The 25,105-nt window shown below is 37.9% G+C and overlaps 1 protein-coding gene across 1 annotated transcript in view; it reads left to right on the top strand.

The window, feature by feature from the left end:
* The window catches only part of SPINK5 (serine peptidase inhibitor Kazal type 5), an 83,228-nt gene extending 69,449 nt beyond the window's left edge, over window positions 1-13,779 (top strand). The window contains exons 28-35 of the mRNA XM_037044981.1: window positions 709-836; window positions 1,579-1,648; window positions 2,328-2,417; window positions 2,513-2,640; window positions 3,492-3,570; window positions 8,476-8,606; window positions 10,448-10,538; window positions 13,476-13,779. Of these exons, the coding sequence (XP_036900876.1) occupies window positions 709-836; window positions 1,579-1,648; window positions 2,328-2,417; window positions 2,513-2,640; window positions 3,492-3,570; window positions 8,476-8,606; window positions 10,448-10,538; window positions 13,476-13,484 (726 nt within the window). The 3' untranslated portion in view covers window positions 13,485-13,779. The remainder of the gene's footprint in view (window positions 1-708; window positions 837-1,578; window positions 1,649-2,327; window positions 2,418-2,512; window positions 2,641-3,491; window positions 3,571-8,475; window positions 8,607-10,447; window positions 10,539-13,475) is intronic.
* The last annotated feature ends 11,326 nt before the right edge of the window (window positions 13,780-25,105 follow it).

Below are 25,105 nucleotides of genomic sequence, written 5' to 3'. Positions count from 1 at the left end.
AATGAACCAAAAAGACAGCTCTATCTTCTCACAAATTTATAGGAGTTTTTATTCTCTGCCAGATAAAAGCAGTGAAGAAAAGAAGACTAGCCTGGTCATGAGTGGGTTTCTGATCACAAATTCAACATTAACTTTAGTTACTTAATCTCTGCAAGCCTTTATTTTTCCTTATCTATAAAATGATGATAATGAATGTTTATCCTACAGGGTTTTTATGACAACTAAAGGAAATCTGTTAGAGCACACAACAAAGTGCCTGGCATATGAGACAGATTTAATTTAAAAATTTTTAAACTATTGTTGAGGGACAAAGCTAAAAGTTTGCATCTCAGTATGTTTTACCCACAGAGCATCTTTTAGTTCACTCCAGGGTTTTTTCAGCAATGAGTATGAGTACAGTTGTAGAGTGGGCTCAGCCCACTCGAAAACTGCAAAAAAAAAAAAAATGATATGGCTGTCCTAGGAGGTAGTTACATTCCTTGGTGGGGAGGGGGGCAAGACAGTTATTTAAGAAGGATGCTGTGGGAAGGATTCTGAGAAGATAGTGAATTATGTACCTGTGAAACATATTCCATCTCTCTAATTTAATTTGCTCTAGATTTCCTCTCACCCTCAAACGTTTTGAATTTAGGTCTTCTCAACAAATCTCATTTTCAGTTCTTCAGATCAGACTCATACATTAACACCTCCCTTTGCTCCTATTGGCAGGACCGGTGCCATGAATTCCGGACCATGGTGAGAGATGGGAAGCTCCCCTGTACCATGGAAAACAACCCAGTGCAAGGCCCAGATGGCAAGATGCATGTCAACAAGTGCGCCATGTGTCAGAACATCTTGTATGTGAGGGGGCTTACCGACCCATCTGCTTGCTGGGCCTGTGGACCTCAAAAGAGTTCCTCTTGGTTTAGAACGACAGGCACTTGGCATCACACATTACAAGTATAGTAACAGCTCCTCACTTGGCAAGAGGACAATAAGTTTTTAATGCACTCTCCCAGGAAATTTTTATTTTGATGTGGAGCAGCATAATCATACCTGGAGCATGTGAGATAGGGGGAGCTATTGGATTGCACCCAAATATGGACTTTCAAAGAGGAAGCTTATCAGCTAAGTAATACAGGACAGGACAGTTCACTGTACAGACACTCAGCCCCTCATATATGTAAAGGGAACAACAGTTTTACTATTGTTTGTATAGGGATTTGAGGAGATAATACGTAAAAATGTTTACAAACTTTAAAGCACTGAAACTATATAATGAACAGTCAACACTGGAGACTTTAGTTGCACTTTTATAAAAATGAGAAATGAAGCAACTCTCTATGTGAAACCCGTAAATAGACTCTGCTAGGGCATCATCTCATTCTGATGGCTCAGCTTCCTTAGTAGGAAGCTGATAGCATCGCCACAAATGTGGAAATTCCAACAAACAGAACTCATTAGTAAAGAACGTGTTTTAGATATTTTAAAATATGAGAATACAGAGTTAGATTGTTAATGTTTAAAACTAGAAAAGTACGTGATTAAAAATATTTCAATAATAACTAGAAAAACTACTCTATCTTTTTTGTTCTACAGTGAGCGAGAAGCTAGTGAGAGAAAAAGGAATGAAGAGAAATCACATGACAAGCCTTCAAGTGATACAAAGGTTATTTCTTAAAAGATATGAAGAAAGCTATTTAACTTTTCAGCCTCAGATCTTGAATTCTCTCCAGTTTTGGGATAATGAAGATGCTAATCTTTTGCCTGAAAGAAAATTGATTTTGTCCATGTCACTTTGTATAAAAGATGTTTTTCTACCTTTGAGGTTTAATGTTTTTCTGAATTTTGTGGAGATTCTCTTACAGTATATCAATCATTGCTTTTGTGTCTCCTCCTGGGGGAAATGTGGGTTGAGAAAGAGAGGGTAAAAAATCCACTACAACTTCCCCTGTGTGCTCCTGTCTGATACTAAATGTGAAGTGAGGGTGCAGGTGGCTTGTTGACATTGACTTTAACCATCCATCCGGTAATACACACTAGCCTCAAAGCCTCCCCTCTAGCTTTTCCCTTAATCCCTTTTTTCAGCTTTCTTCAGATGATTTTCTCAGCATGAGCAAATCAATAGTGTGATGCATGATGCTGCCTTTTCTGTTTGCTTTTCAAGACTGCAAAGAAAACGTGTTGTTCAGTCCTTTCCCAGTGATAACCCTTCTCATTTGTAGGGTTAGATCCCTGTGAGAGCATCCTCTGGTTGACCAATATGGAGGATAGAAAGGAGGGAAGGAAAGGGTGAGGGAGACAAGGTGGTCTATCAAATGTTGTTTTACCTTTCCCTGCATTTCCAGGACCAGTGCAAAGAAGTCTCAAAAGGAATGGAGAATGGAAAGTTTAGGCAGTCTGGGCGTTCCTCTGTCTCTGTTGCCCACATAAGTGAAGTGAGTCTGAGCCTAGAGCTCTGAGCCCAAATTTGAAAAACCACCAAGTCAAGAAGGGAAACAGACATGTTCACTTCTCCTTTCTCATTTACTAGGATGAATGTGCTAACTTTCGGCAGTACCTGAGGAATGACAACCTCATATGCACTCAAGAGAATGACCCTGTGCGTGGTGCTGATGGAAAGTTATATAAAAACAAGTGTTACATGTGCAGAACTATCTTGTGAGTAAGAGGGCCCTGTTACCCCTTCCATTTGTAGGGGAACTGCATTTTTAGAAACTGCTCTTTAAATAAACGTGTGCCTGTGAACCATGGGGTCCTTAAGATAAATTTTTAGAGTCAAGGCCCTTAACTTGACAATGACTAATATAGGAGGAAGAGTGCTTGGATCTGGAGACAGGAATCCAGATGTAAGATCTAACCATGATATTTATTAGCTGTCACTGAAGAAGAATTGTGTTTCAGCTCTCAGGATTATAGTTATAAGAAATTATTTCAGATTTTTGTTCCACAACTAGATTAGACTCAACAGAGAAGGCTTTTATTTTTTAAAAGAGATGGACTTTTGTACCCCCAAATGTATGAAGTCAATCTCTAGGGCTAAGGAATTTGTTTTTAAGAAAGGGTTTCTAGGTTATTCTGATGAAAAACCATGCTTGGGGACCAATGAACTTGATCAATAAAGATGATGACAGTAGTCACAATGCCCACGATCATCATCACCATCATCATCATCATGATTATCAGTATTCATTTAGTGCTTTGTAGAACATTTTTTTGAGGAAATTACCAATACTGCCCTATTGTGCATTCTAGAAAAATCAAAGCTCAAGGGATTTCAGCAACTTATCTATAATCACACACCTATCAAGATATGAGAGCTCTAAACCTGAGCCCAGCTGTGTGCTTTCCTTAATGTGTCACCCTGGTCACTCTTGGCGTTCTGTGTTTTGAGCACAGAGTGTCCTGTGGTTCCATTATGTTTTATCAGAATTGTTTAACTTCCCACTGGAATTTCCAGGAGCCATTCTTTGTGGCTATACCTTTAAATTACTTTGTATGTTCTTCTTTAGTCAAAAAGAAGCTTTGGAAGGGGCAAGACTTCAAGAGAAAACACCCCAACCTCAATCCTCTGAAGAGAAAGACAGTCTGGTAAGATGGACTTTTTCTGAAAAGCTGCTTATTAACTTAACACACTTATTGTAGAGGGGGGGGGGCTGTTGCCTCTATAAATTGCATTTCCATAGAAAAGCCTGGGAAAGGCTGATTCAGTACAGCTACAAAGTCCTTTCAGGATTAAGCGTAGTTCATATTTGGTGAGAGTTCTGGGATTACTCACCAGTGCCTTATTCCATGGTCTTTGAGGTTATTAGACCCACTCCTAACCAATTTAGTACGTTTTTGACATTTTAAAAAGTGGATGTGTAATGAATGTGACTTATCTCACATGTGGTCAGGTAAGTTGTTAGGAGACTTGATTCTGTCATTTCAGCACACCAGAAAAGTTTCCTCACCCAGCTTCCTCTCACTCCCTACCCCAAACCAAATCCCCTTTTGAGGAGTCTGGAGTGCTATGTTCAGCAACTTCACATTGGTGAAATTCATGGCAGTTAACACTTTTTATTTAAAATATAGCTTGATGGCCATCAATAGAGTATCCCTTAATGTCAAGCAGCCTTATCTAGTTGCTTTTTTAGAGCCTTGCCACGGTCAGGAACAGAAGGGAGAAAATGGGATATGAGAGCATGAAGTATATGTACAAAGTGGAGTTTCACACTGGGCCCCCAAAGGCAGATTTTTCTACCTAGTCAGAAGAAAAAAGAGAAAGGAATCGAATATGGATTTTACCTAATTATTTGCCCAACTCATGTAGAATAATAGATGAATTGTACTAGTGCAATATATACTAATTAAATATATCTACTAAATTAGGCACTACACTAGTGATCCTGAAACAAAAAGAGCTATGCACAAAATCTGTTATTTTGTTCCAGCTTTATTGAGATATGACATAAAACATTGTGTGAGTTTAAGATGTACAATGTATTAATTTGATACACTTGTATTTTGCAAAATAATTACCACCATAGCATTATCTAATATTTTCATCTCTACATAATTACCATTTCTTTTTTTGAGGTAAAACATTTAAGATCTACTCACTCAGCAACTTTCAATGATATAATTCAGTATTATTAACTATAATCACCCTCTGTACATTAGGTCCCCAGAACTTGTTTATCTTATAACTGGAAGTTTGTAGTCTTGGACCAGCACCACCCCTACCCCTTTCTCCTGTCTCAGCCTTTGGCAACTCTCTCTGTAAGTTTGGCTTTTTGAGATTTGCCACAGAAGTGATAACATACAGTCTTTGTCTTTCTTTGTCTGACTAATCTCAATTAGCCTAATGCCCTCACTGTTCATCCAAGTTTTCTTAATGGCAGGATTTCTTTCTTTCTCACAAGTGAATAATACTTCATTTTACACATGCACACACTACATCTTCTTTACCTATTCATCCATTCACAAACACTTAGGTTTTTTCTATATCTTGTCTTTGTAAGTAATAAAATCTGTTCTTTAAAAAGCATTTTACTGAAGCATAGTTGTCATGTAAAAAAGTGCACACATCATAAGTCATCGCACCTGTGTAAATCGCCAGGCGACCAGAAACCCCATCATGCTTCCTCCTAATGTACAATCTGGTTTTAAGCTGAAATTTCTCTTGGAGAAGAGAACCACATTTATTATTTATTCTGTCATCTATTTAACCATTCACTTATTCATTCTACAAATATTTATTAAGCTCCTATTTTTCCAAGCATTATTTATGTGTATAAGAACAATAGCCTCTGTCTGTAACTAAAACAGAACTCTCTAGACCCGTGGAGTTTATTTTGGAAGGACACAGATAATAGATAATGTGAATAAAAAATATAATTGCCAAGGGGGAAATAAAAAAGAAAAATGATATTGTAAATTCTGGGTTACAATTTTAAGTATAGTACACTTTTAAGTATGCTGTAAGGAAAGAGCTCTCTGGGAAAGGGACACTTGCACCAGAGCTAAAGAAGTTGATTTCATGTGCCTAAGAGAGAGGCGTGCATTCCAAGAGGAGGATCAGCAAAGCCCCAAGGAGAGTAAAGAGTAAAGAGTGTGGTTGAAATAGAATGACCTCAGACAGAGCTATAGGGGGGAAGTCATTAAAGTCACAGGGGGCCAGGTTACATTGGATTTTGAACATGGTGGCTATTTTTCTGAATGAAAAATTTGAAGAGGAGTAATGCGATCTGATTTATACTTTAAAAGAGTAACTGCCAATTCTAATGAAAATGTGCTGCAGGCAGACAAGAGAGAAAACTAGATAACTTGTTAGCCATAGCAGTAATCCACAGAGAAGATGATGTTAGTATACATATGGAGGTAGTAGTGGTAGAGGTCAGGACAGGGAGCTAGACCCTGGGTGCGTTTTGAAGGTGAAGTCAGAATGAATTCAAAGTTGATGTAGTATGTAAGAAAAAGAGAAGCATCCTGTCCATGTTGCTTCTTTGTAAGGCTTTATCCCAGTAATTTTGAACTTTGTAGCAACAGATACCTAAAAAATATTAACAACATGCATGGTCTGGTCCTGCCTTTGTCAGTGACTCTTTTAGAGAAGGTACTTCTCTAAATTCTCCTTCATATCTCTATCAGTTTGGAACTCACATAATCCAAAAAGGATTTCATGTCAGTGTTTGAATCATTTATTGAAAACAAAAACTTCACAAAAAGTTTTTTTGTTTCTGAAAGGAATGTCAACACAGTTAATACTATGAAATGTCCTATTTCTTCTCTGTGTCTGTTTCAGAAAGTGGTTGTCACAGAACTTCTTTTTTTTTTTAGATTTTTAAAAATTAAAAAAAAATTATTTATATTCAGAGGGGAAGGGAAGGAGAGAGGGAGAGAAACATCAATGTACCATTGCCTCTGGTGTGTCCGCTGCTGGGAACTGGCCTGCAACCCAGGCATGTGCCCTGACTGGGAATTGAACCGAGATCGTGTGGTTCACAGGCCTGCGCTCAAACCACTGAGCTACACCAGCCAGGGCTGTCACAGAACTTCTTAATTTCATCTCTGGTCATATTTATTGGCATGTAATTATTTATACCATTGCCACATTATTCTTTTAATACCTGTATTTATATAGTGATACTCCTTTTTATACTTAATATGGTAATATATATTTTGCAAATGGTTTGTTAATTTATTAATTTTTTAAAAAATTAACGTTTGACTTTTTTCTGTTTTCTATTTCATAAATTCCTCTTCTTGATTAATTAGTTTTTTCTATTTTCTTTGAGCTTAATTTGCTAGCTTCTGAGAAGAAAATTTAGATCATTGTTTAAAACTTTATTCTGTTCTAATTCTATAGTTATACCTTTCTCTCAAATCACTGTATAAACTAGTGCAATTTGACAGCTTAAACTTTCATTACTATTCAGTTCAAAGCATTTCTGAATTCTGATTACTTTGAGTCATAAGCAATTCTGTAGTGTGTTGCTTAATTTTTGAAGACCCAGGAACCTTATCACGATCATATTTATTACCAGAATTATCCCACTGTGATCATAAAACTTATATTTTATGACTTTGTCATAAAATTATCCCACTGTGATCATAAAACTTATATTTTATGACTATAAATTTCTTTGAAATTTATTGACACTTGCTTAATGGCCCAGAATAAGGTTTGTTTGGTAATAAAGATTATGTAGTTTACAATTGTTAGATATAGAGCTTCATAAATCTCATTTAAGTCAAACTGCATAATTTTGTTTTTCAAATATTCTATATCCTTTTTTGTCTGTACTATCAATACTGAAAGAAGTATGTTAATGTTTATATTCATGTTTATAAAGTTGCTTATGTCTACTTTCAGGTACTCAATTTTTGGCTTGTATATTTTGAAAATATACTTTAAATATGTGAATGTTTGGATTGTTAATTATGAATTTCCTATTTTATCATAAGAAATTCTCTTCTTTATCTCTGCTAATAATTTTTGCCCTAAATTCCACTTAAGTGGTATTAATATAGATATATATCTAGCTTTTGTATGATGAATTTTTGTATGTATATATTTTCCATTCTTTTAATTTCAACCTATTGGTTGAAATAGAAAGACATATTTAAAGTATACTTCTTATAAATAATATATAGTTGAGTCTTTTTGTCTTTCTAGTCTGATAATCTCTGCTCTTTAACTGGAGTACTTAGTCGTCTTATTATTTAATGTAACTACTAACACAATTGTATTTAAGTCTTCTATAATTCTATTTCTTAAGTTTTTCTGTCTTTTTTCCCTTTGGTCCTATTTTTCTTGTGTTACTAAAGGTATTACTGAAATCACACTTCTAAAAGACTACAAAAAAACAAGTTATGTTTCCTCCTCTACATAAAAAAATTGTTTTATCTCAGGAAACATACTGAAAACATATACTGAGCCCTTAGTATATGCCAAATGGCATTATGTATGCATTTAAATGCATTGTTGGATTTAATCCCCTAAAACACCAACATGGGACAAGAGCTATTATTATTCATGCTTTTCAGGTAAGAAACTAAGGCTCAGAGAAGTCAGGTCAGGCATATCTCTAGTTTGGTGGCAGAGCTAGGACTCAACAGCCCATGCAGTTAGCTAGTATTTACCTCTGAGTCTTTCCTTTTCAGATTGCGTATAACCAATGCCTTTATTTAAGAAAAATTATATTATTTTTTGCATGATTATCATCCTAATCTTCTTCCTATGGGCATATTTCAGTTTTTCTGTGCCCAATATCATGTAGAATTTCTGCTTTCTTATGGCTTTGTTCTTCTCTGTTTCTTGGTTTAGCTACTTATCTTCCCTACTATAAAGAAGCCAAGTCTGGGATAGAAATATGTGAGTTTGTTTGACCTTCATGACAGTTTCTTTACTAATCAGTTATTCAAGTGTGATGGAGGAAATCAGGAGGATTTCCCCTAGCTCATCCCTCTGCAGTGCCATATAGCGACCTGACTTATGTTTTGCTTGTTCAGAATGCTGAGATGTGCCACAATTACCGAATACTGCCCAAGATGGGTTACCTTTGCCCAAAGAATTTGCAGCCTGTGTGTGGTGATGACGGCCAGACATACAACAATCCATGCATGCTCTGTCATGAAAACCTGTAAGTATACAAGTCCCACCATCATATATTCCAATGTAAAGGCTCTTGAAGACAGTATTTGCCCAGGGTTGTGAACTGATAGCAATTTGAGGTGTGCTGCAACCAGTTTACTAATCAAAGCAGTTCAAAATGTAAATTTTGAGATCATTATCATCATATAATATAGAAGATATATGATGTTATTCCTTTAATGAAATTCCCTATATACATTACTAGATGGAAGAGAAAGGATAAAGTGATGGGATTACCGCAATTAGAGAAAATCTCTGTAAGCTCACTACACTCATGGGAGTCTGAACATCATCCATCCTTTGACTAACAGAAAAAAGTTGAGAATCATTGCAATGTAGATTCAGCCCAGCCAATAATCACTAATGGACCTTGGACCTTATCACTACCTGATAGTCACAGATTTCCCATCCTCCCTCAGTCTTCTTGAAGCAGAAAGTGGTCCCATGCATAAAAAAGCACACTGGAGCAAGTGTGGCAGACCTGGTGTCTGCTCTCAGATCTGTTACTATCTGGGTAACAGTGGGCCTATTATCTCATCATTCTGAAACTCAGTTTCGTCTTTGGAGAAAGAAGGGTTAGATCCTTCTAACTGTCTCCACTTCTTCTAACCCTTTGGAGAAGTGGAGACAGTTCTCTGAGCCAACTGGCTTCCCAGGGTCATTAAGAAGAATTATTCTTTTAAATTAAATATAAAGGATTTGTTTTAAGACTTTTGCTATTGGTGGTAGCTTTATAGTTGTTTTTCCGCTCAAGTGCTATTTTACCTTCACCTCCAGTCACATTCCTCACCTCTTCCCAGCCTCCATTTTACCAGCTTTAAATAAGAACATGGTGGAAAATCTTAACTTTTTTGCCTCATCCCACCTCACATTTATGTGGTAATCTATGTGCATTCCATCTTTCATCGGACACTGTAAGCAAGGCCCCAAATGCCAGGATGGACCTGATATCCTGCTTTTAAAACCTGGAAAAACATTTATTTCCGTTTAAGTTAAATAACTCATAAAAGAAAAAAAAGCCACTCTACGTGTATTCTAAGTTCACATACTTAGAACTGCCTCATTAAACAGTGAGTTTCCCATCACTGGAGTCAAACAAGCAGATGTTTAATGTATAATATTTCTAGAGTAAGAGGCATTAAAAGTCATACCTTTGAGTCTTTCCAATTATAAAATTCAAACTACATGTTCTGTCTTATTATGAAATATACCTATATATGCACTCTATATTCTATATATATTTTAGGTTTATATAAATATGTTTATATAAAATATATTTTATAATCCCTAAGTCACATTATAGAAACTCAAAGTCCAGTTTTTCTCTGGGACCCCACTTCCTCACCTGTAAAATAATGGCTTTTGGACTAGATCAGGGATATCAAACTCATTTTCACTGGGGCCACATCAGCCTCACAGTTGCCTTCAAAGGTCTAAATGTAATTTTAGGACTGTATAAATGTAATTACTCCTTAACAGTTAAGCGAGAGTTTGGCACTGCCACCAGGTAGAAACAAGGTGCCGGGCCAGATAAAACTAGGTGGCGGGTGGGATTTGGCCCGCAGGCCCTGAGTTTGCCACCTGTGGACCAGATGATCTCCAAGTTTATTTCCAACATTCAAAAATTCTGTAAGCATAGAGGTGAATGAAATGTGACAGAATAGATCCCAGCCTGGGAAACAACCCTGGAGCTAGATCAGGAGAGAGACCAACCATGGATGATGCCTACTAGAAAACGAGTTAAATGCAGGTCCCATGCTCTACCCCTAACACATCAGCCTTTGTTTTTTCCTTTTCTCTATCCTTGGAAATTACTCTGTTCTGTTTTAGAATACGCCAAGCTAATACACGCATACGCAGCCAGGGGCGATGTGAGGAGAATAGAATCCCCGAAACAACACCTGTCAGCACGCCAGAATCTGTAAGTACATTGGAGTCCCTGATTGCACCTTTAGCACTAGTTAGTGGAGATAATTAAGTAATTACTGAAATATGTGGGAAGAATGATATAGTAATTAGCATTTTTAAAGTGTCTGCTGGGATCCTTAATAGATTTTTTTGTAACTGTCCCTAACATAATTTCACTGAGCATGTCTTCTTTTCTGTGTTCTACAATAAAAATGAGACAGAGGCCAAGAGAGGTTAGATAGCAACTGAAATGGATTTAAACCGTTTCTGTTTAGCCCTCATATCCTTGCATTTTACATTGTATGAAATGACCTCCCAAAATGAAAAGTTGGTCTTTTTGTTTAAATCCCCACAGGAATATTTTGACACATGTTGCTGAGTTTGATAGTCTCTCTGGTGATGAGGAGTCTCTTCCTTTAGTGAGATGATATGTAACTTGGGGGAAAAAATAGGAATATTCAAATAAAAGAAAATCTTTTGTTATCACATAAATATCGGTTTAAATTCCAGTTTTTGATGCTCTTCGTATGTGAGACCTTTGGCAAATCACATCAATATCTAAGCTAAAGGCCTTACTGAGTTATTGAAAGTATTCAAGAAATCCTGACTTCTAAGCACTTGGTACAGTGTCTAAAAATTAATGGCATTTATTATTATTATCATTATTAGTATTATTATTCTTAAGAGATGAAGTACGAACTTAGAGAAACAGACCCTGGTGCAGTGCTTATTTTTAATAATTTTAATGAATTCTATTTTAATAAATTTATATTTTATAGTCACAAATCTGTTTATATTTAATTAAAACAAATAATATTTCATGAGTATAATAAATAATTATTTACTATTATCTACATCATTATTTTACTGCCTTCCACTACCACAAAAAGCTTTGGCAATAATACAGTTGTAAACTATTCTGCCAAGTTTGAGGATCTCAAGTAACACTTGAAAGACCATCTTCAAAGGAACTATTCAGTGAGCCTTGTTATGGGAAACCAGAAAATTATAAGCCAGCTCGGTCTGGTTTCACACTAGCAGCTGGAGGGCAGGTGGAACAGGTGGAGATGGGATGAAATCAGGAGATCTTCATTTCTTTCTCATGTGGGCTTGACAAAGTCATCTCTCTACCTTGGGTCTTTACACGTTCGTAGAGAGGATTCAAATTTTTGCTCTAGTCCCTGCATTGTGTTTGCTATCTTATTACATATAAACTGTTAGTGGTTTTCCCATCATTTTATTCACAGAACATACTGTCCCTTCATCTCACAAACATGCCTGGCCACATAAATAACAGGGCAGGAAGGTAAAAATTACCTTTATACAAGTCCTATAGACCACATCTTAGAGCACACCTTGGTACAATCTCATTTAGGCAACTTGACAAAAGTTGTGAGGCTTTAGGAGGAAGTTGCCATAGGATAATACTGAGAATATATATTTATTCAAATAATGAAGAACCTTGCCAGGGCTAAGCACAGAAGGTTTGTCAGAGAGTTTCCTCCCTTTATATTTGGATGTTTTATTTCCACTAGAATTATGTAACAGGCATTATTAATGATAGGAATTATATATGATGTTAGCTGATGGAATATGTCATTAGAACAAAAGATGTCCTGGGTACAGTTTCAGTTCCCTCTGTATGATTCAGTGCTGTGATTTTGGAATCACTAAGGTGGTATGGATGGGTCATGGCTCAGCACTGCTCCAATAACTGTTATGGATTCATATGCTGGAGGTTAGAACCTATTGCTTGACCATTTTCCCAGATAGAAGATTCCCTAAGAGATTCTGGACTCCCAAGAAAAGAATAAAAGGCTAAGAAGTCACAACGTGCCTGGAAAAATAGATTGGGGGTCCTGGAACCCATAGTTTTGCTTGCTATCTAAGAAGGACTTTTTATTATACAGTAACTGCTAAGATTAATATAACCCTTTAGAGTTTCACATGCTTTTTCTTTTGCATCCTCACAATAGTCCTGTAAATAGGGCAGGGATCATTATCTTTCCTATTTTACAGAAAATCATACTGGAAGAAATCCTGCAACGTATCAGTTATTCAGTGTTATATCTTGGGTTAATGCAGACTTCTGACTTGATTTCTTATGTTTTGCCACCATTCCATAGGGGTCAGGAGTCTCTGAAAGCCCAGGGCTCTGGAGAAGGAATGACCTCAATTTAATAAAAATTAGCTACTTTGGCAGAAAGTTGCTATCTTGCCAATACTGTTCTGTGAGACCCAATAACTGACAATTCTCAATCCAGAGACAAAAATTTTCATGACTCTAACAAGACCATAGCTTATCATTCTCAAACCAGAGGAAACCTCACAAGTTTATTTCAGCATGAAAGCTGAAATGGAGATTTGAGTTTGCAATGACACTGTTGCTAGGACTCCAGGTGATAGTGTATAGTTATATGGAAGGAAACTTGCTGAGGTCCTCACCCCCTTTAAAAAATTGTGTTAATTTAATGTTTTAAATGTTGATTTAAATAGTATATGAATATTGAAAGAATCAGGCAAGCAGGACAGGTGCTTATATTCTTATGGCCTAAGACAAACTAGAAGTGTAAAGCATTAGTGGTAGAGGAATGGGATTTAAGTCCTAACCAAAGGTGAGACCTTGGCAGATCATTAACCTTCTCTGAAGCTCAGTTTCCACCTCTGTGAAATGATGTTCATAATACGTATCTCTCTGTATGAAGGCCACATGTAATCAAGAGTAGAGTTCATTTTTGTACCTACCTCAAAAGGTAGTATGTACTAGGTGCTCCATAGAGGCTTGTTGCCTCAATTGAATGAAATGTGAAAGTGATTTTAAATTGTGAGCTCTTGGCAGAGTGTAGGAATCTATGGATCTCTTTCCCTATGGTGCAGCTATAATTGTGTAGTTCACATTTGTACAATGTCTCTGAATTTCTACCATCTAACCTATCATCTTCTCTTCTAGGACGAATGATGTGAGAACTGGTGAAAGCCGTGAGGGAAGATGCATGTCCCAATTCTGGATTGCCTACCTTTACCATCTATATATACAGAGAATTCTTCAGAGCTCATCGTATTCACTATAGAAAACAATAGAGAGCTGTTGGGGGAATGGACTCACTGACTTTCAGTCTTCTCCATCTCTTTCCTCCTATATTCTGTGAACAGAGAGCACAGAGACATCCCCACCCAGTCTGTGCTCTGCAGACCTCCCAATCACAATATTGTTCCTACCATTATTGTTCAATAAACGTAAACCCAGCAAAACACCCTTTCTGAAATTTCTTTGCCACTGCCTGACTAATATAAATTTGTTTTTTATAAAAGTTTAATAAATGCTACCCTTTTGTTTTGCTAAGCCCATTGGTGGACAGAAATTCCTCACTTTGTTCCTATTCAAGTTGTTGTCATAACTGGGGACAGAGGTAGAGAGACATGGGGTCCCAGGCAGCCAACAGCTGCATAAAGCCAACCAGCTATGAATCAACTTCACCTTCACTATCTGTCACCTTACCAGCTCCTCAATCTAGCATCTCTGTTTTTGTGAATAGTATAACCAACCTCTCAGTTACATAAGCCCCATCCAATGGCACAAACCAGTAATTTCTCACATCCAATCATGTTGCCTCTTGACATTATCTCTTTGGGGACCTTGGTTTCATAGTCTTGGAGAAGACTAAGGAAATGAGAGTTCCCAGTGTGTGTATGAGTCATGTATGTAATTTCAAATTTTCTCACAGCTAAAACACTATGGATAAAATTAATTTTTAAAATATATTTTATCTAACCCAATATATTAAAAGTATTATTTCACTCATTTTGGATTTTTTGGAATAGTCTGTGAAGAATAGGGGTTAGCTCTTCCTTAAAAGCTTTGTAGAATTCTCCTGTGAAACCATCTGGTTTGGGAAAACATATTTGCCAATGATACCTCAGACAAAGTTTTAATCTCCAAAATATACAAAGAACTCACTCAACTCCACTCAAAGAAGATGAGAAACCCAATTAAAAAATGGGCAAAGGACTTGAACAGACACTTCTCCAAGGAGGACATACAGGGGATCCAGAGACACATGAAAAAATGCTCGATATCACTAACTATCAGAGAGATACAAATTAAAACCACAATGAGATACCACTTTACACCAGTCAGAATGGCTATCGTAAATAAAGCAACAAACAACAAGTGCTGGAGAGGTTGTGAGGAAAAGGGGACCCTAGTTCACTGTTGGTGGGATTGCAGACTGGTACAACCACTATGGAAAACAGTATGGAATTTCCTAAGAAAACTAAAAATGAACATGCCTTTTGACCCAGCAATTCCACTGTTAGGAGTATATCCTAAGAACCCTGAAACACCAATCCAAAAGAACCTATGCACCCCGATGTTCATAGCAGCACAATTTATGATAGCCAAGAGTTGGAAGCAACCTAGATGCCCATCAGTAAATGACTGGATCAAAAAACTATGGTACATTTACACAATGGAATTCTATGCAGCAGAAAGAAAGAAGGAGCTCCTACCCTTTGCAACATCATGGATGGAACTGGAAAGCATTATGCTGAGTGAAGTAAGCCAGGAGTTGAAAGACAGATACCATATGATCTCACCTTTAACAGGAAGCTAAACAACAAAACAAACAAGCAAGCAAAATATGACCAAAGACACTGAAATACAGAACAGGCTGATAGGGACCAGAGGGGAGAGGGGAGAGAAGCACAGGGGAAAAGGGGAAGGATTCACATGAGCAAATATAAAGGACACATGGACAATAATTAAGGTGGGGGGTGAAAATGGGAGGGAGGTGGGGAGCACTGGGGGGGGGCAGGGCTGGGAATATAAGACAGAAACCTGTACTTGAACAAGAATTAAATTAAAAAGTATTGTTTCAAAATATTATCAATATCAACTTTTTAACTAAATATCTGATATTGATATGTATTTTGTACTTCCAGCACATTTCAGTTTGGATCAGTCACATTTCAAGTGCTCAATAGCTACATGGAGCTGGAGGCTACTAAACTAGGCCATGAGCTAAAGCGCTTGAGAAATAAGCTAGTCAGTGAAAGACAAATACCATATGATCTCACCTATAGGAGGAAACTAATGAACATAATAAACTAATGAGCAAAATAGAACCAGAGGCATGGAAACATGGAACAGACTGACAATGACCAGAGGGGCTGAGGGAGGAGGGTGGAAAGAAGGGGAAGGGACTAGTCAAGGGACATATATGAACAGCCTATGGACTTGAACAACAGGGTGGGGAATGACCGTGGGAGTAGGGGTTAGGCTGGGCGAAGGAGGGCAAAGAGGAGAAAATTAGGATAACTGTGATAAAGTAAAAAATTTTAAAGGAGATATTGGTTCTGAGAAAAATAAAACACATGAGAAATCTATCAGGAAATATAAACTTTAGAGAAGGATGGATGGAATAACCAGTAACTCTGTCATGCTCAAAATCTTGCTACTGGTACCTGGGGACAGCACTAAGGTATGCTGTGCACATTCAGGCTCTGAGCTGGTGCTGAACACTCTCCTGAGGGAGAAAGCCTGTGGAGAGCCCATCATGGTTCAACTTGTTCTCAGCTACAAAGGAACTATGCCCAGAATGGCAGGCCTAGTTGAATTTGGGAAGTTAATTTTGCATTTTTTCCTTTGCTCTTTTTAGTTTAGATAAATTGTCACTAGGCTAATTGTAGTAGGATGTGGTGATCATTGTCCTTTGGAACTTTGTAAAAATAAATCAGTTTCTATGCTTTTTTCCCCTATGTTATCATTAAGAAAAAAGAGTCATGTAAGTCATTTTTTAGCATGATAATTTCAGGGGGCAAAAGTGAGGAAACAATATTGCTGTTTGGCAATTCCAGGAGGTACAGGATGAGTTTAGAGATTCTGTAACATGTGGAATTGTCTCTCCTTCCTGGTTATTCACAGAAAATCCAGAAACTCTATTTTCATGGCCAAGATATACTATAAAAAAAGTAGTTGCTTCCTTATACCATTTTTAATGTGTTATTGAGATATAAACAACAAACCCTCTATACTTTCATTATTATTATTTTTATTACAATTATGAACATTAGGTGATATGCACAAAGACATTGTTATCCTGTTGGGAACTGCTCTTCCTGGTTTCAGGAGCTGTAACTGCCCCCGATGGCTAAGGCTGAGTGAGCGACCTCCAGAATGCAAGCCACAGGAGACAAAGCTTGTCTTTGGCAGCAGCACTGCTTCTGCTTCATTCCCTGCCCCCAATGCTTGGTTGGTTAGTCAGAGAAAGGTAAGACCCCTCAGAGGAGGGGCAACCTAAGCCAGATATGATCACTTGGGAGGCCCTCAAGGAAGGACTTAGGGGGGCTGCAGCAAAGAGGGGGCAATGGACCCTCACTCCCCAGCTACCCTCTGACATAGCCTGAGTCCCCATTTCTGTCTGGGAGAAATGCTTTCTGGCTCTAATCCACTTAAGCTTAAAAACCTATGACTGGGAAGGCAGTGCAGCTCTTTGCTGGCTAGAGTGGGTTCCAGGTGATCAGGCCTAAGAAAGAATATGTAAAATCCAGTGAAACCTGCTTTGTTTAGAATGCTGTTGTTTAAATGATAAAGGTCCAAGCAAGAAGTTTGTTCCTCAGTTTTATGGCTCTTTAGCTATCTGATCCTGACTGAGAATAAGCCCTTATAGTTCTTTGAATATTGTCTATTGTTTGATCTTTGCCTGTATTCTTGTGCAAAATGAACCCAATAAAAGCTGTTGAAGAAGAGGTTCTTGGTCCTTCTCCTGTGAGATATTGACCACCTTTCCTCCCCAAACAGATCATGTCTTGGCAGTATTATTTTCATCTGTGGTGGAAGGGGGGACTTGCAGGCAAAGTTTCCCCCACATCATCCCACCCTTAAGGTTTAACTAATCCTCGATAATCCTTATGAACACTAAGGAAAGAGTGTGGTTTAATGATAGGGTGGGTAGAGGATAGGGTGATCTAGAATGGGATGAGATGAGGGGACAGGGAAAGGCCCAGGGACCCAGCAAACAGCTAGAATAGGAACGGATTCACAGGAATAGAGATCACATGAAGGGTTATTAGTGATGGGGAGGAGAATGGGGGAAAGATACAGGGAATAAGAAGCATAAATGGTAGGTACAAAATAGACAGGGGCAAATTAAGAATAGTATGGGAAATGGAGAAGCTAAACAACTTATGTATATGACCCATGGGCATGAACTAAGGTGTAGAAATGATAGTCGGGGGGGGCGCTACAGGGCAGAGGGGGAGAAAAATAAGACAATTGTAATAGCATAAGCAATAAAATATATTTTTAAGAAAAATTAATGCACATTGTATAAATAAATATACATGAGCATGTTCCAACAAAAGAATATTTACAAAAAGAGGTGGTGGGCCTAGTTTGACCTGTGGGCTATAAACCACTAAGAGATAGGAATCTGTCTCTTCCCCTTCTTCGTATTTCAATTGTCTTCTTTTTGCTCCCTTCTATAATGTTAGTGCCAACCACACTTCTCATTCTATGATAATGATAATGGGAAATAGTAAATGTTGACATTTCTAAATACTTAATGTGTATTTGAAACCGAGAAAAGCACAATTCCATACCCTTTCTGATCTTCTGGGTTGACTTTGACCAAGGCCAGTCTCATATCTTAAACACATAGATCACAGTAAATTAAGGAAATGTGTTCTCCAATAACACTCCCCGTGACCTTTTCTGGTGACCAGTGATAGCTATCACCGGATAGCTAACAGATAAAAGCAAAACAAGACATTTTGTCTTTTTTTCCCCCTGACACCATTTTGGCACACAGATAGATCTCTTTTCCTTTCTAGTATTGAAATTAAAGTTCCATCTCAATATGTGACTGCAAATCATTCTTCAAACATGAAGAGAGAACAAAGACAAAGCTTTGTCTACTGAAGAACAGTCTTAGGAAAATAAATAACAATATTTGTTATCATTGATAGAATTTTCATTTGGTCATAGAGGTCTTTCTGGCTTATTCTGATGTACTGATTTCCTCCAGGCCAAGTTCTTTCAGTACTTGTAAATATCTTCAAAACTCATGTATATCTTACATTTACCTTAATTTTCTTTGTTTATGAATTTTAGACCCTTTTCAATAGCCTAAACAGACTTGATTGTTTCCATCAAGTCTGTTTGTAGCTCTGTTTCTTGTTTAATCTCCAAATGGCCTCTTCAAAACATAGATCTTTTCATTCCCCAGGTTAGACTTTTGGAAAATTCCTACTAAGCAGCCTTGCTGCACTGGAGCAAAGCACAATGAGACAAACCAGAAATCCAGGCGTTGTCTTCCCCTGCTCTCTTTATTCTCTATAGCATTAATCACCAAATGTAATAAACTTGCTTCAAGACATATCATCACCCTTTCATGACTGACCACGACTGCTTTACAAATGATCTTCCTGCTTCAGTCTTGGCCCTTTCATTGCATGCTTCACTCTAATCCGAGTAATGATCAGAGATCCAAATTTGATGGTATTATGCTTAAAACCTTTAAGTCTAATAAGGGCTTTTCTAGCTCCCAAGAGGAATTCAAAACTCCTCCTAACATGCAAGGCTTCTGTCCACCCCTTTAGCTTCAATTCTTGCATTGCCTTCCTGACCTTGAATAATCATCTTGGACTTCTTCTTACATGTCTCCTCTTCCTAACATATCCTTCTTGTCTACCACTGGTCTGTCTCCCACTTTTCCTTCTATTTCTCAAGGTCCATCTCTCCAAACAATAGACTAATTTGTTCTCACCACAGTCAAGGTAGAGCTCAGTTTTGGAAACATATCACTTTTTTTTCCCTCAGAATGTGAATTAGCTATTTCTTTGTCATGGCCCCATAACATCCTGTTCTTACCTCTATATTACCAGCTATCACTCTTTTGTACTTGCTTATCTACAAGTTCATCTCTCTCACAAGACTAAAACTTCTTTAAGCAAAGAGGTAGTTTAGTATTCTGGTTTATGTCCTTGGGGCCTAGTACCATGCCTGGCATGGAATAACTGCTTTTTGAAAGTTGTTCAGTGAAACTAGACACTCAAGAATTTTAAAAGGAAGTTGAGGACAGACATTCTCAGTGTTAACCTATGACATAAGCCTACAAGAATAAGGTAGGACCATTATTTTTCAAAGAATTTAGAGATTTTTGCCTTCCTTTTCTGGTACCAATTAAAAATTGCTGGTACCGATGGTTAGAAACAAACTAGTTACAAGAACATATGAACTGTGAGATGCACCTCCCACACCCAAGAAGGCTAGATTCATGAGGTGTTTCTCAGAAATATTAGCAAAAGCTGCAGCTACAAAAAGAATGCAAAGAACAGTATGAGGCCAGAAAAATATGCGGTGAAGTATATTGTTGTAATTAACATTGTGCTTTCAACCAATTAACTGCATTTTATCAGCTAAAATATGGTGTGTAGTATTAAAGACAATATCAATAAGGAAAAGTTTTTTTGGGGGGATGATAAAATCCTAGTTGACAGAGCTACAAGAAAATTAGAGATGATTTATTCAACATATTTAATATAAGAGAATCCTGAAGCAAGAGAGGGAAAGTAATTCTCTTAGCTTACTGAAATGAGTGTAAATCAGAAATACAAACTCAAGTATATGGCTTTTTAGTCCATGATCCTTATACCAGTCCCTGTAGCCTATGAACCCCAGTTCTACACTATTAATGCAAATAGTATTACCTATCTGATTATGTTTTTGGTTGAAAGAAATGGATTTCGTATTCAGCGACCCTAAAAAATTGTTCATTATCTACAGAAATGATCACTTCTGGAATATTTCAAGGCTAAATCCACGGAACAAATGGCAGAAGATAGCATACCTGCAGAGTTTTTTGGTGTAGAGTAATGGGATCAGCAATGAAAAGTGAACTCCAATGGTGTGGCTCACACAAAAGGAGTCCCAGGAGCAGTGATAAAATGAGAAGTCACAAGTTTACTATATTCTAATCTTTGGTTCCACTTTGCTTCTAAAAATGTTAAGTGAGAAAGTTGCCAGAACTGTTGCCAAGGTCTCAAAAGATGAGTTATTGACAAATTGTGTCCACAAAAATGATTTGCTTATATCCCAACCTCTGATCACAGGACAAACATTAATGAATCAAGCAGGAAATGCCACATCCTTCCTCACCCACTGGCTGTTCCTGTGTGCTCAGAGGAGGTATAGGCAGCTAGGTGAGTCCAGTTTTAAGTACCCATTAAAGTACTTCTGGTAGAGCGGCCTAACCCCAGATTAGCACTGACCTGGGTGCACAAAAGAAGATTCTAAAGACGAATGAAATTTTGATAGTCATTTCAATGTCAATATATCAAACAACACTTCTTATCCCACCCCCCCCAAGTTTGTTCCTATTATTTCAGTATTTTTTTTCACTTTGGTTTATTTCAAATATATTTTACTCTTCCCTTCGCTTACTCTATTTTGCCTTATTTCTTCCTCTTCTTATTTTTTTAAATTCTATTTTTTTATTTTTCTGTCTTGAGCCTATTCTGCACTGTTACCATTTCTCTTCCCTCCAGTCCCTAAAAACCATTTTTCTTGTCATTGGTCATCTCACATTCTCTTTCCTATTCTTATAATATCCTTATTCTCTCTCCACCTTCATTAACATTTGCACATTGGTTATTGATATGGTAGTTGTTATTGCATTCATTCCATTTTATTCCTAGATGTTCACTATTTTTGTATTTCAAACTTCAAATCGTACTGTATCCCTCTACTACTCAATTTTGCCTTCCTCTTGACTTTTGTTTTTTATTCATTTTAAATTTTACTTTCCCCCACTCTTAGCCTGGTTTTCATTCCTCACTCTTAGTATTCCTTCTCTCTCTATCCTCTCAATATCACTCTTCTTTCCTTTATACATCTCATAAGCTTTTCTTCTTTCTTCATTCCTTCTTACCTTCACCAACTGTATTAATCCTTGTTCATCTGGCATTGATATTGCAGTGGTGGATGTTTTTCTTCAACTTTACTCCTATTTTTGACTATTCTTTAAAATTGTTTTAAATTATACTCTTACCCTTGAGAAGAAATAACACAAATAAAGCAGAAGGCCTTGGTAGAATTTGTCTCAGCAGAGTCTAGTGTTAGCCACTGTCTTCTATTTCTGGATCTGCCCTTGGTACTGTCAGATGATGTCCTAGTCTAGCACTAGGCAGCCTGCTTGAGACTACAATTATCCACAGTCTGTGGCTGTTTCTTTCAGGCATGGCTGGTTCCCAGTGTTCTGCCCTGCCATCTTTACATCAGCACAAGGCCCATGAGTAGTTTATGTAATGTCCGAAAGCACTGCCAATACAACCTATGTCTTTCCATCCAGAGGGGGCCTCTGAAGCAACTGGGAGTGTGGAATCCCTGGGTCACCTCCTGGGAGCACTGTTCAGTGTTCAGGGAAGATGGTGGGAGTGTTTTCCTGTCCCCTCACCACAAATCTTGTCCCGGGGGGGGGGAGGGGACAGGAAAACAGGAAGACAGAAAACTGTACTTGAATAATAATTAAATTTTAAAAATGTATATATCAAACAAGAAATAATAACACAGCATCAACAATGAAAGCAGTATTTGAAAGCTATTATTTAGTCCCCCTTCTATCTTTCCTTTCCTCTATCACAAAACTAGCAGAAAAAGAAGTGTAGGATGTTTGAGGTAAACTGGACAAAAGCATACAAATATTATAGGTACAAAATTACAATTTGTGGCTTGAATACTTAGAAAGTAGGCAAAACAGAAGGAATACAATTTTCAAGAAAAACTAAAGGGACTGCTGCTGGACTGCATCCTGAAAAGGCAGAAGACTCTTGAGTGTGTGACTAAAACAAGTGTCTCACAAACCCTAGATTCAGGGATTCAGGCTCAAAAACAGCCCTGTCTCATGTGTGGCATAGAATAGGGAGCAACCTCAGTGAAGGAAACCATCTGTGGCCAGCGTGGACCATCTTGGTGCAGGCAGCAACCACGAGTGTCCAGACCAGAGGGCCTACTCTCATTTTCTGAGAAAGGCTTAAGCATCTTAGATTCTCATAAATTCCAGTAATAAATGGTACCAAATCTTCCCAAACCCAGGCAAAATGGGGGTGGGGAGCATAATAAAATGTAATTTTATTTAGTGCCAAAAAAGACTAAATAACTTTGTACACCTGCATTTATTGATCAAAACTCACACCTACCATGCATGGGACCATATTGGGGATTACTAGGGAGTCATGCCAGTACATGCCCACATCAAAGGCCAGATGAACTAGAGCCACAGCTAATCAATTTGTTTGAAGCAAAACCCTTGAGCCTGTTAAGCAACTGGTAATAGAGATGGGTGTGGATCCTTTGAAATGACTTTCAATTTGGGCAATGTATTGTGATGATGCTGAGTTCACATAATTCTCCATGCTGTTTTTAAATCCTTAGACAATTACTGAGTAGGTGGCAAGAGCAAGAAAGAAAAACTCAGACTTGTTAGAGTTTGCTGATGGGATTGATTTATCTGTCCAGTCTATGGGAATTTCCAAAAAGGGAGGTGTTGGGAGCCACCCTGCCTGGTTTCAGGAGCTGTTAACCCTCCATAGATAAGGCTGAGTGAGAGACCTTCGAACTGTGTGAGCCACTAATGAGACAAAGCTTATCTCCCTGGCAGGAATGCTGCTTCTGCTTCATCCATCTCTGGCCGCCAATGCTTGGTCAATTAGTCAAGGACGGGTAAGACCCCTCAGAGGGGGGGTAACCTAAGCCAGACATGATCACTTGGGAGGTCCTCAAGGAAGGACTCAGTGGGGCTCCAGCAAAGAGTGGGTGATGGACCCTTGCTCCCCGGCTATTCTGAGGTAGCCTGAGTTCCCATTTCCATCTGGGAGAAGCGCTTTCTGGCTCTAATCCACTTAAGCCTAAAAACCTATGACACGGAGGGCAGTGCAGCCCTCTGCTGACTAGAGCAGGTTCTGGGGTGATTTGGCATAAGAAAGAATATGTAAAGTCCTGTGAAGCCTACTCTGCTAAGCGTGCTTTCATTCATATGATAAGGGTCCAGACAGGAAATGAGTATGTCTCCCAAAGTTTTTGCAACCCCCTTACCTGACAGACACTGACTCAGACTAAGCCCTTAGATTTCTTTGAAATGTTATCTATTGTTTGATCCTTGCTGCCTGATATTGGTTGATGAGCTTTACCTGTATTTCCGTGTGTTATGAACCTAATAAAAGCCATTGAGGAAGGGGCTCTTGGTCTTTCTCCTTTGAGAGACTGACCACCTCTCCTCCTCAAGCAGATCATGTCTTAGTAGTTTTATTTTCATCTGTGGCAGATGAGGGAACTTGTGCACAATGTTTCTTCCACAGGGAGGAACATGGGAGGTAGATTTCTAGACCATATTCTTGAACTATGAATTACAAAAAGAAAACAACAAAATATAAGACATATTTTTTCTGCAAAGGAAGGCACACACAAGTTAAAACCTGGTTGGTGAGAGATTAGACGTAAATGTGAAAATGAGAGAAGAAATGAAGATTCCTAAAATTTTCCTGCATTGGGTTACTGCTGACAAATAGCAGAATGAAATGGAAGAGAAGCCATTAAAATGGGATTTGGCATCAAGGTTTTTGGGGAACATGTTGATCTTGAAGGTTTTATGGAGTGTCCAGAAGGTCATGTCCAGTAAGAAATGGAGAACTCAGCCTAGGACCCAAGTGGCAGGTCCTCTCTCACCTTCTTTAGGAAAGCATTAGAGGCAGAAATCTCATATTGACGCAGGGCTGGATGGTGGTATGAGAACATATGACAAAGAAGGAAGAATCTTGTATCAGTTTCTGGGGATCTTATTTGCTGAGTGTCCTCACACCCTTTTCTTGCCTTCTTGTTTTTGTTTTTAAGTTTCGATTGGAAGTTCTAAAAAGGATTGACATGGAACCTTGAGGTTTGTGGTAATAATGCAGGTATTCTTGAGCTCTGTCTTGCTTCTATTCAAGTCACTGACTTTAAAAATATTTGTTTCATTTATTACTGGCCCCATAAAATAACATTTTGGAAAGAAAAAATATGTTCCATTTCTTAACTAAAAAAAACAACCCCCAAAATTGAAAACCACGAAGCCAGATGCTTGTTCGGGGTGCCACCTTCTCTAACATCCTCTGAGCCTTTCTATTTGGCTTCCCAAGTCTTTGTTTCTATTTATTTAAAATTGGTCTGTCTAATGAGATGCTTCACTAGAACTTGGGAAGCTCATCCCATTCAGAAAAGCTTCTGGAGAGCATTTCTTGTGTTATGTATATTTCAAACATTGATGAAGCCATGAAATATGGGTGAGGTATAAGTATTAAAATTTCACGATGGTGTAAACTAAAATTATGCAACTCTACCTGAGGGAAAGAGGTAGTATTTGGAAAATGGAAAGTATGAATGAGAGAAATACTCCTTAAAAGATTAGAAACAAATGCAGGAAGTTAGTGCTAGGCCATAACATCTGAAATTAGAAGATCCAATTTTGGTCAAGATTTTATTATTTGGTAGCTGTCTGCTTTCGGGAATTTGCTTAACTTCTCCAATCTTTGAGTTTTTCCTTTGTGAAT

Source organism: Sturnira hondurensis, unplaced genomic scaffold (genome assembly GCF_014824575.4).
Source record: "Sturnira hondurensis isolate 20B ecotype Veracruz unplaced genomic scaffold, ASM1482457v3 Scaffold0004152, whole genome shotgun sequence".
Taxonomy (NCBI): Eukaryota; Metazoa; Chordata; class Mammalia; order Chiroptera; family Phyllostomidae; genus Sturnira; species Sturnira hondurensis.
This window is presented reverse-complemented; position numbering and strand designations above follow the sequence as displayed.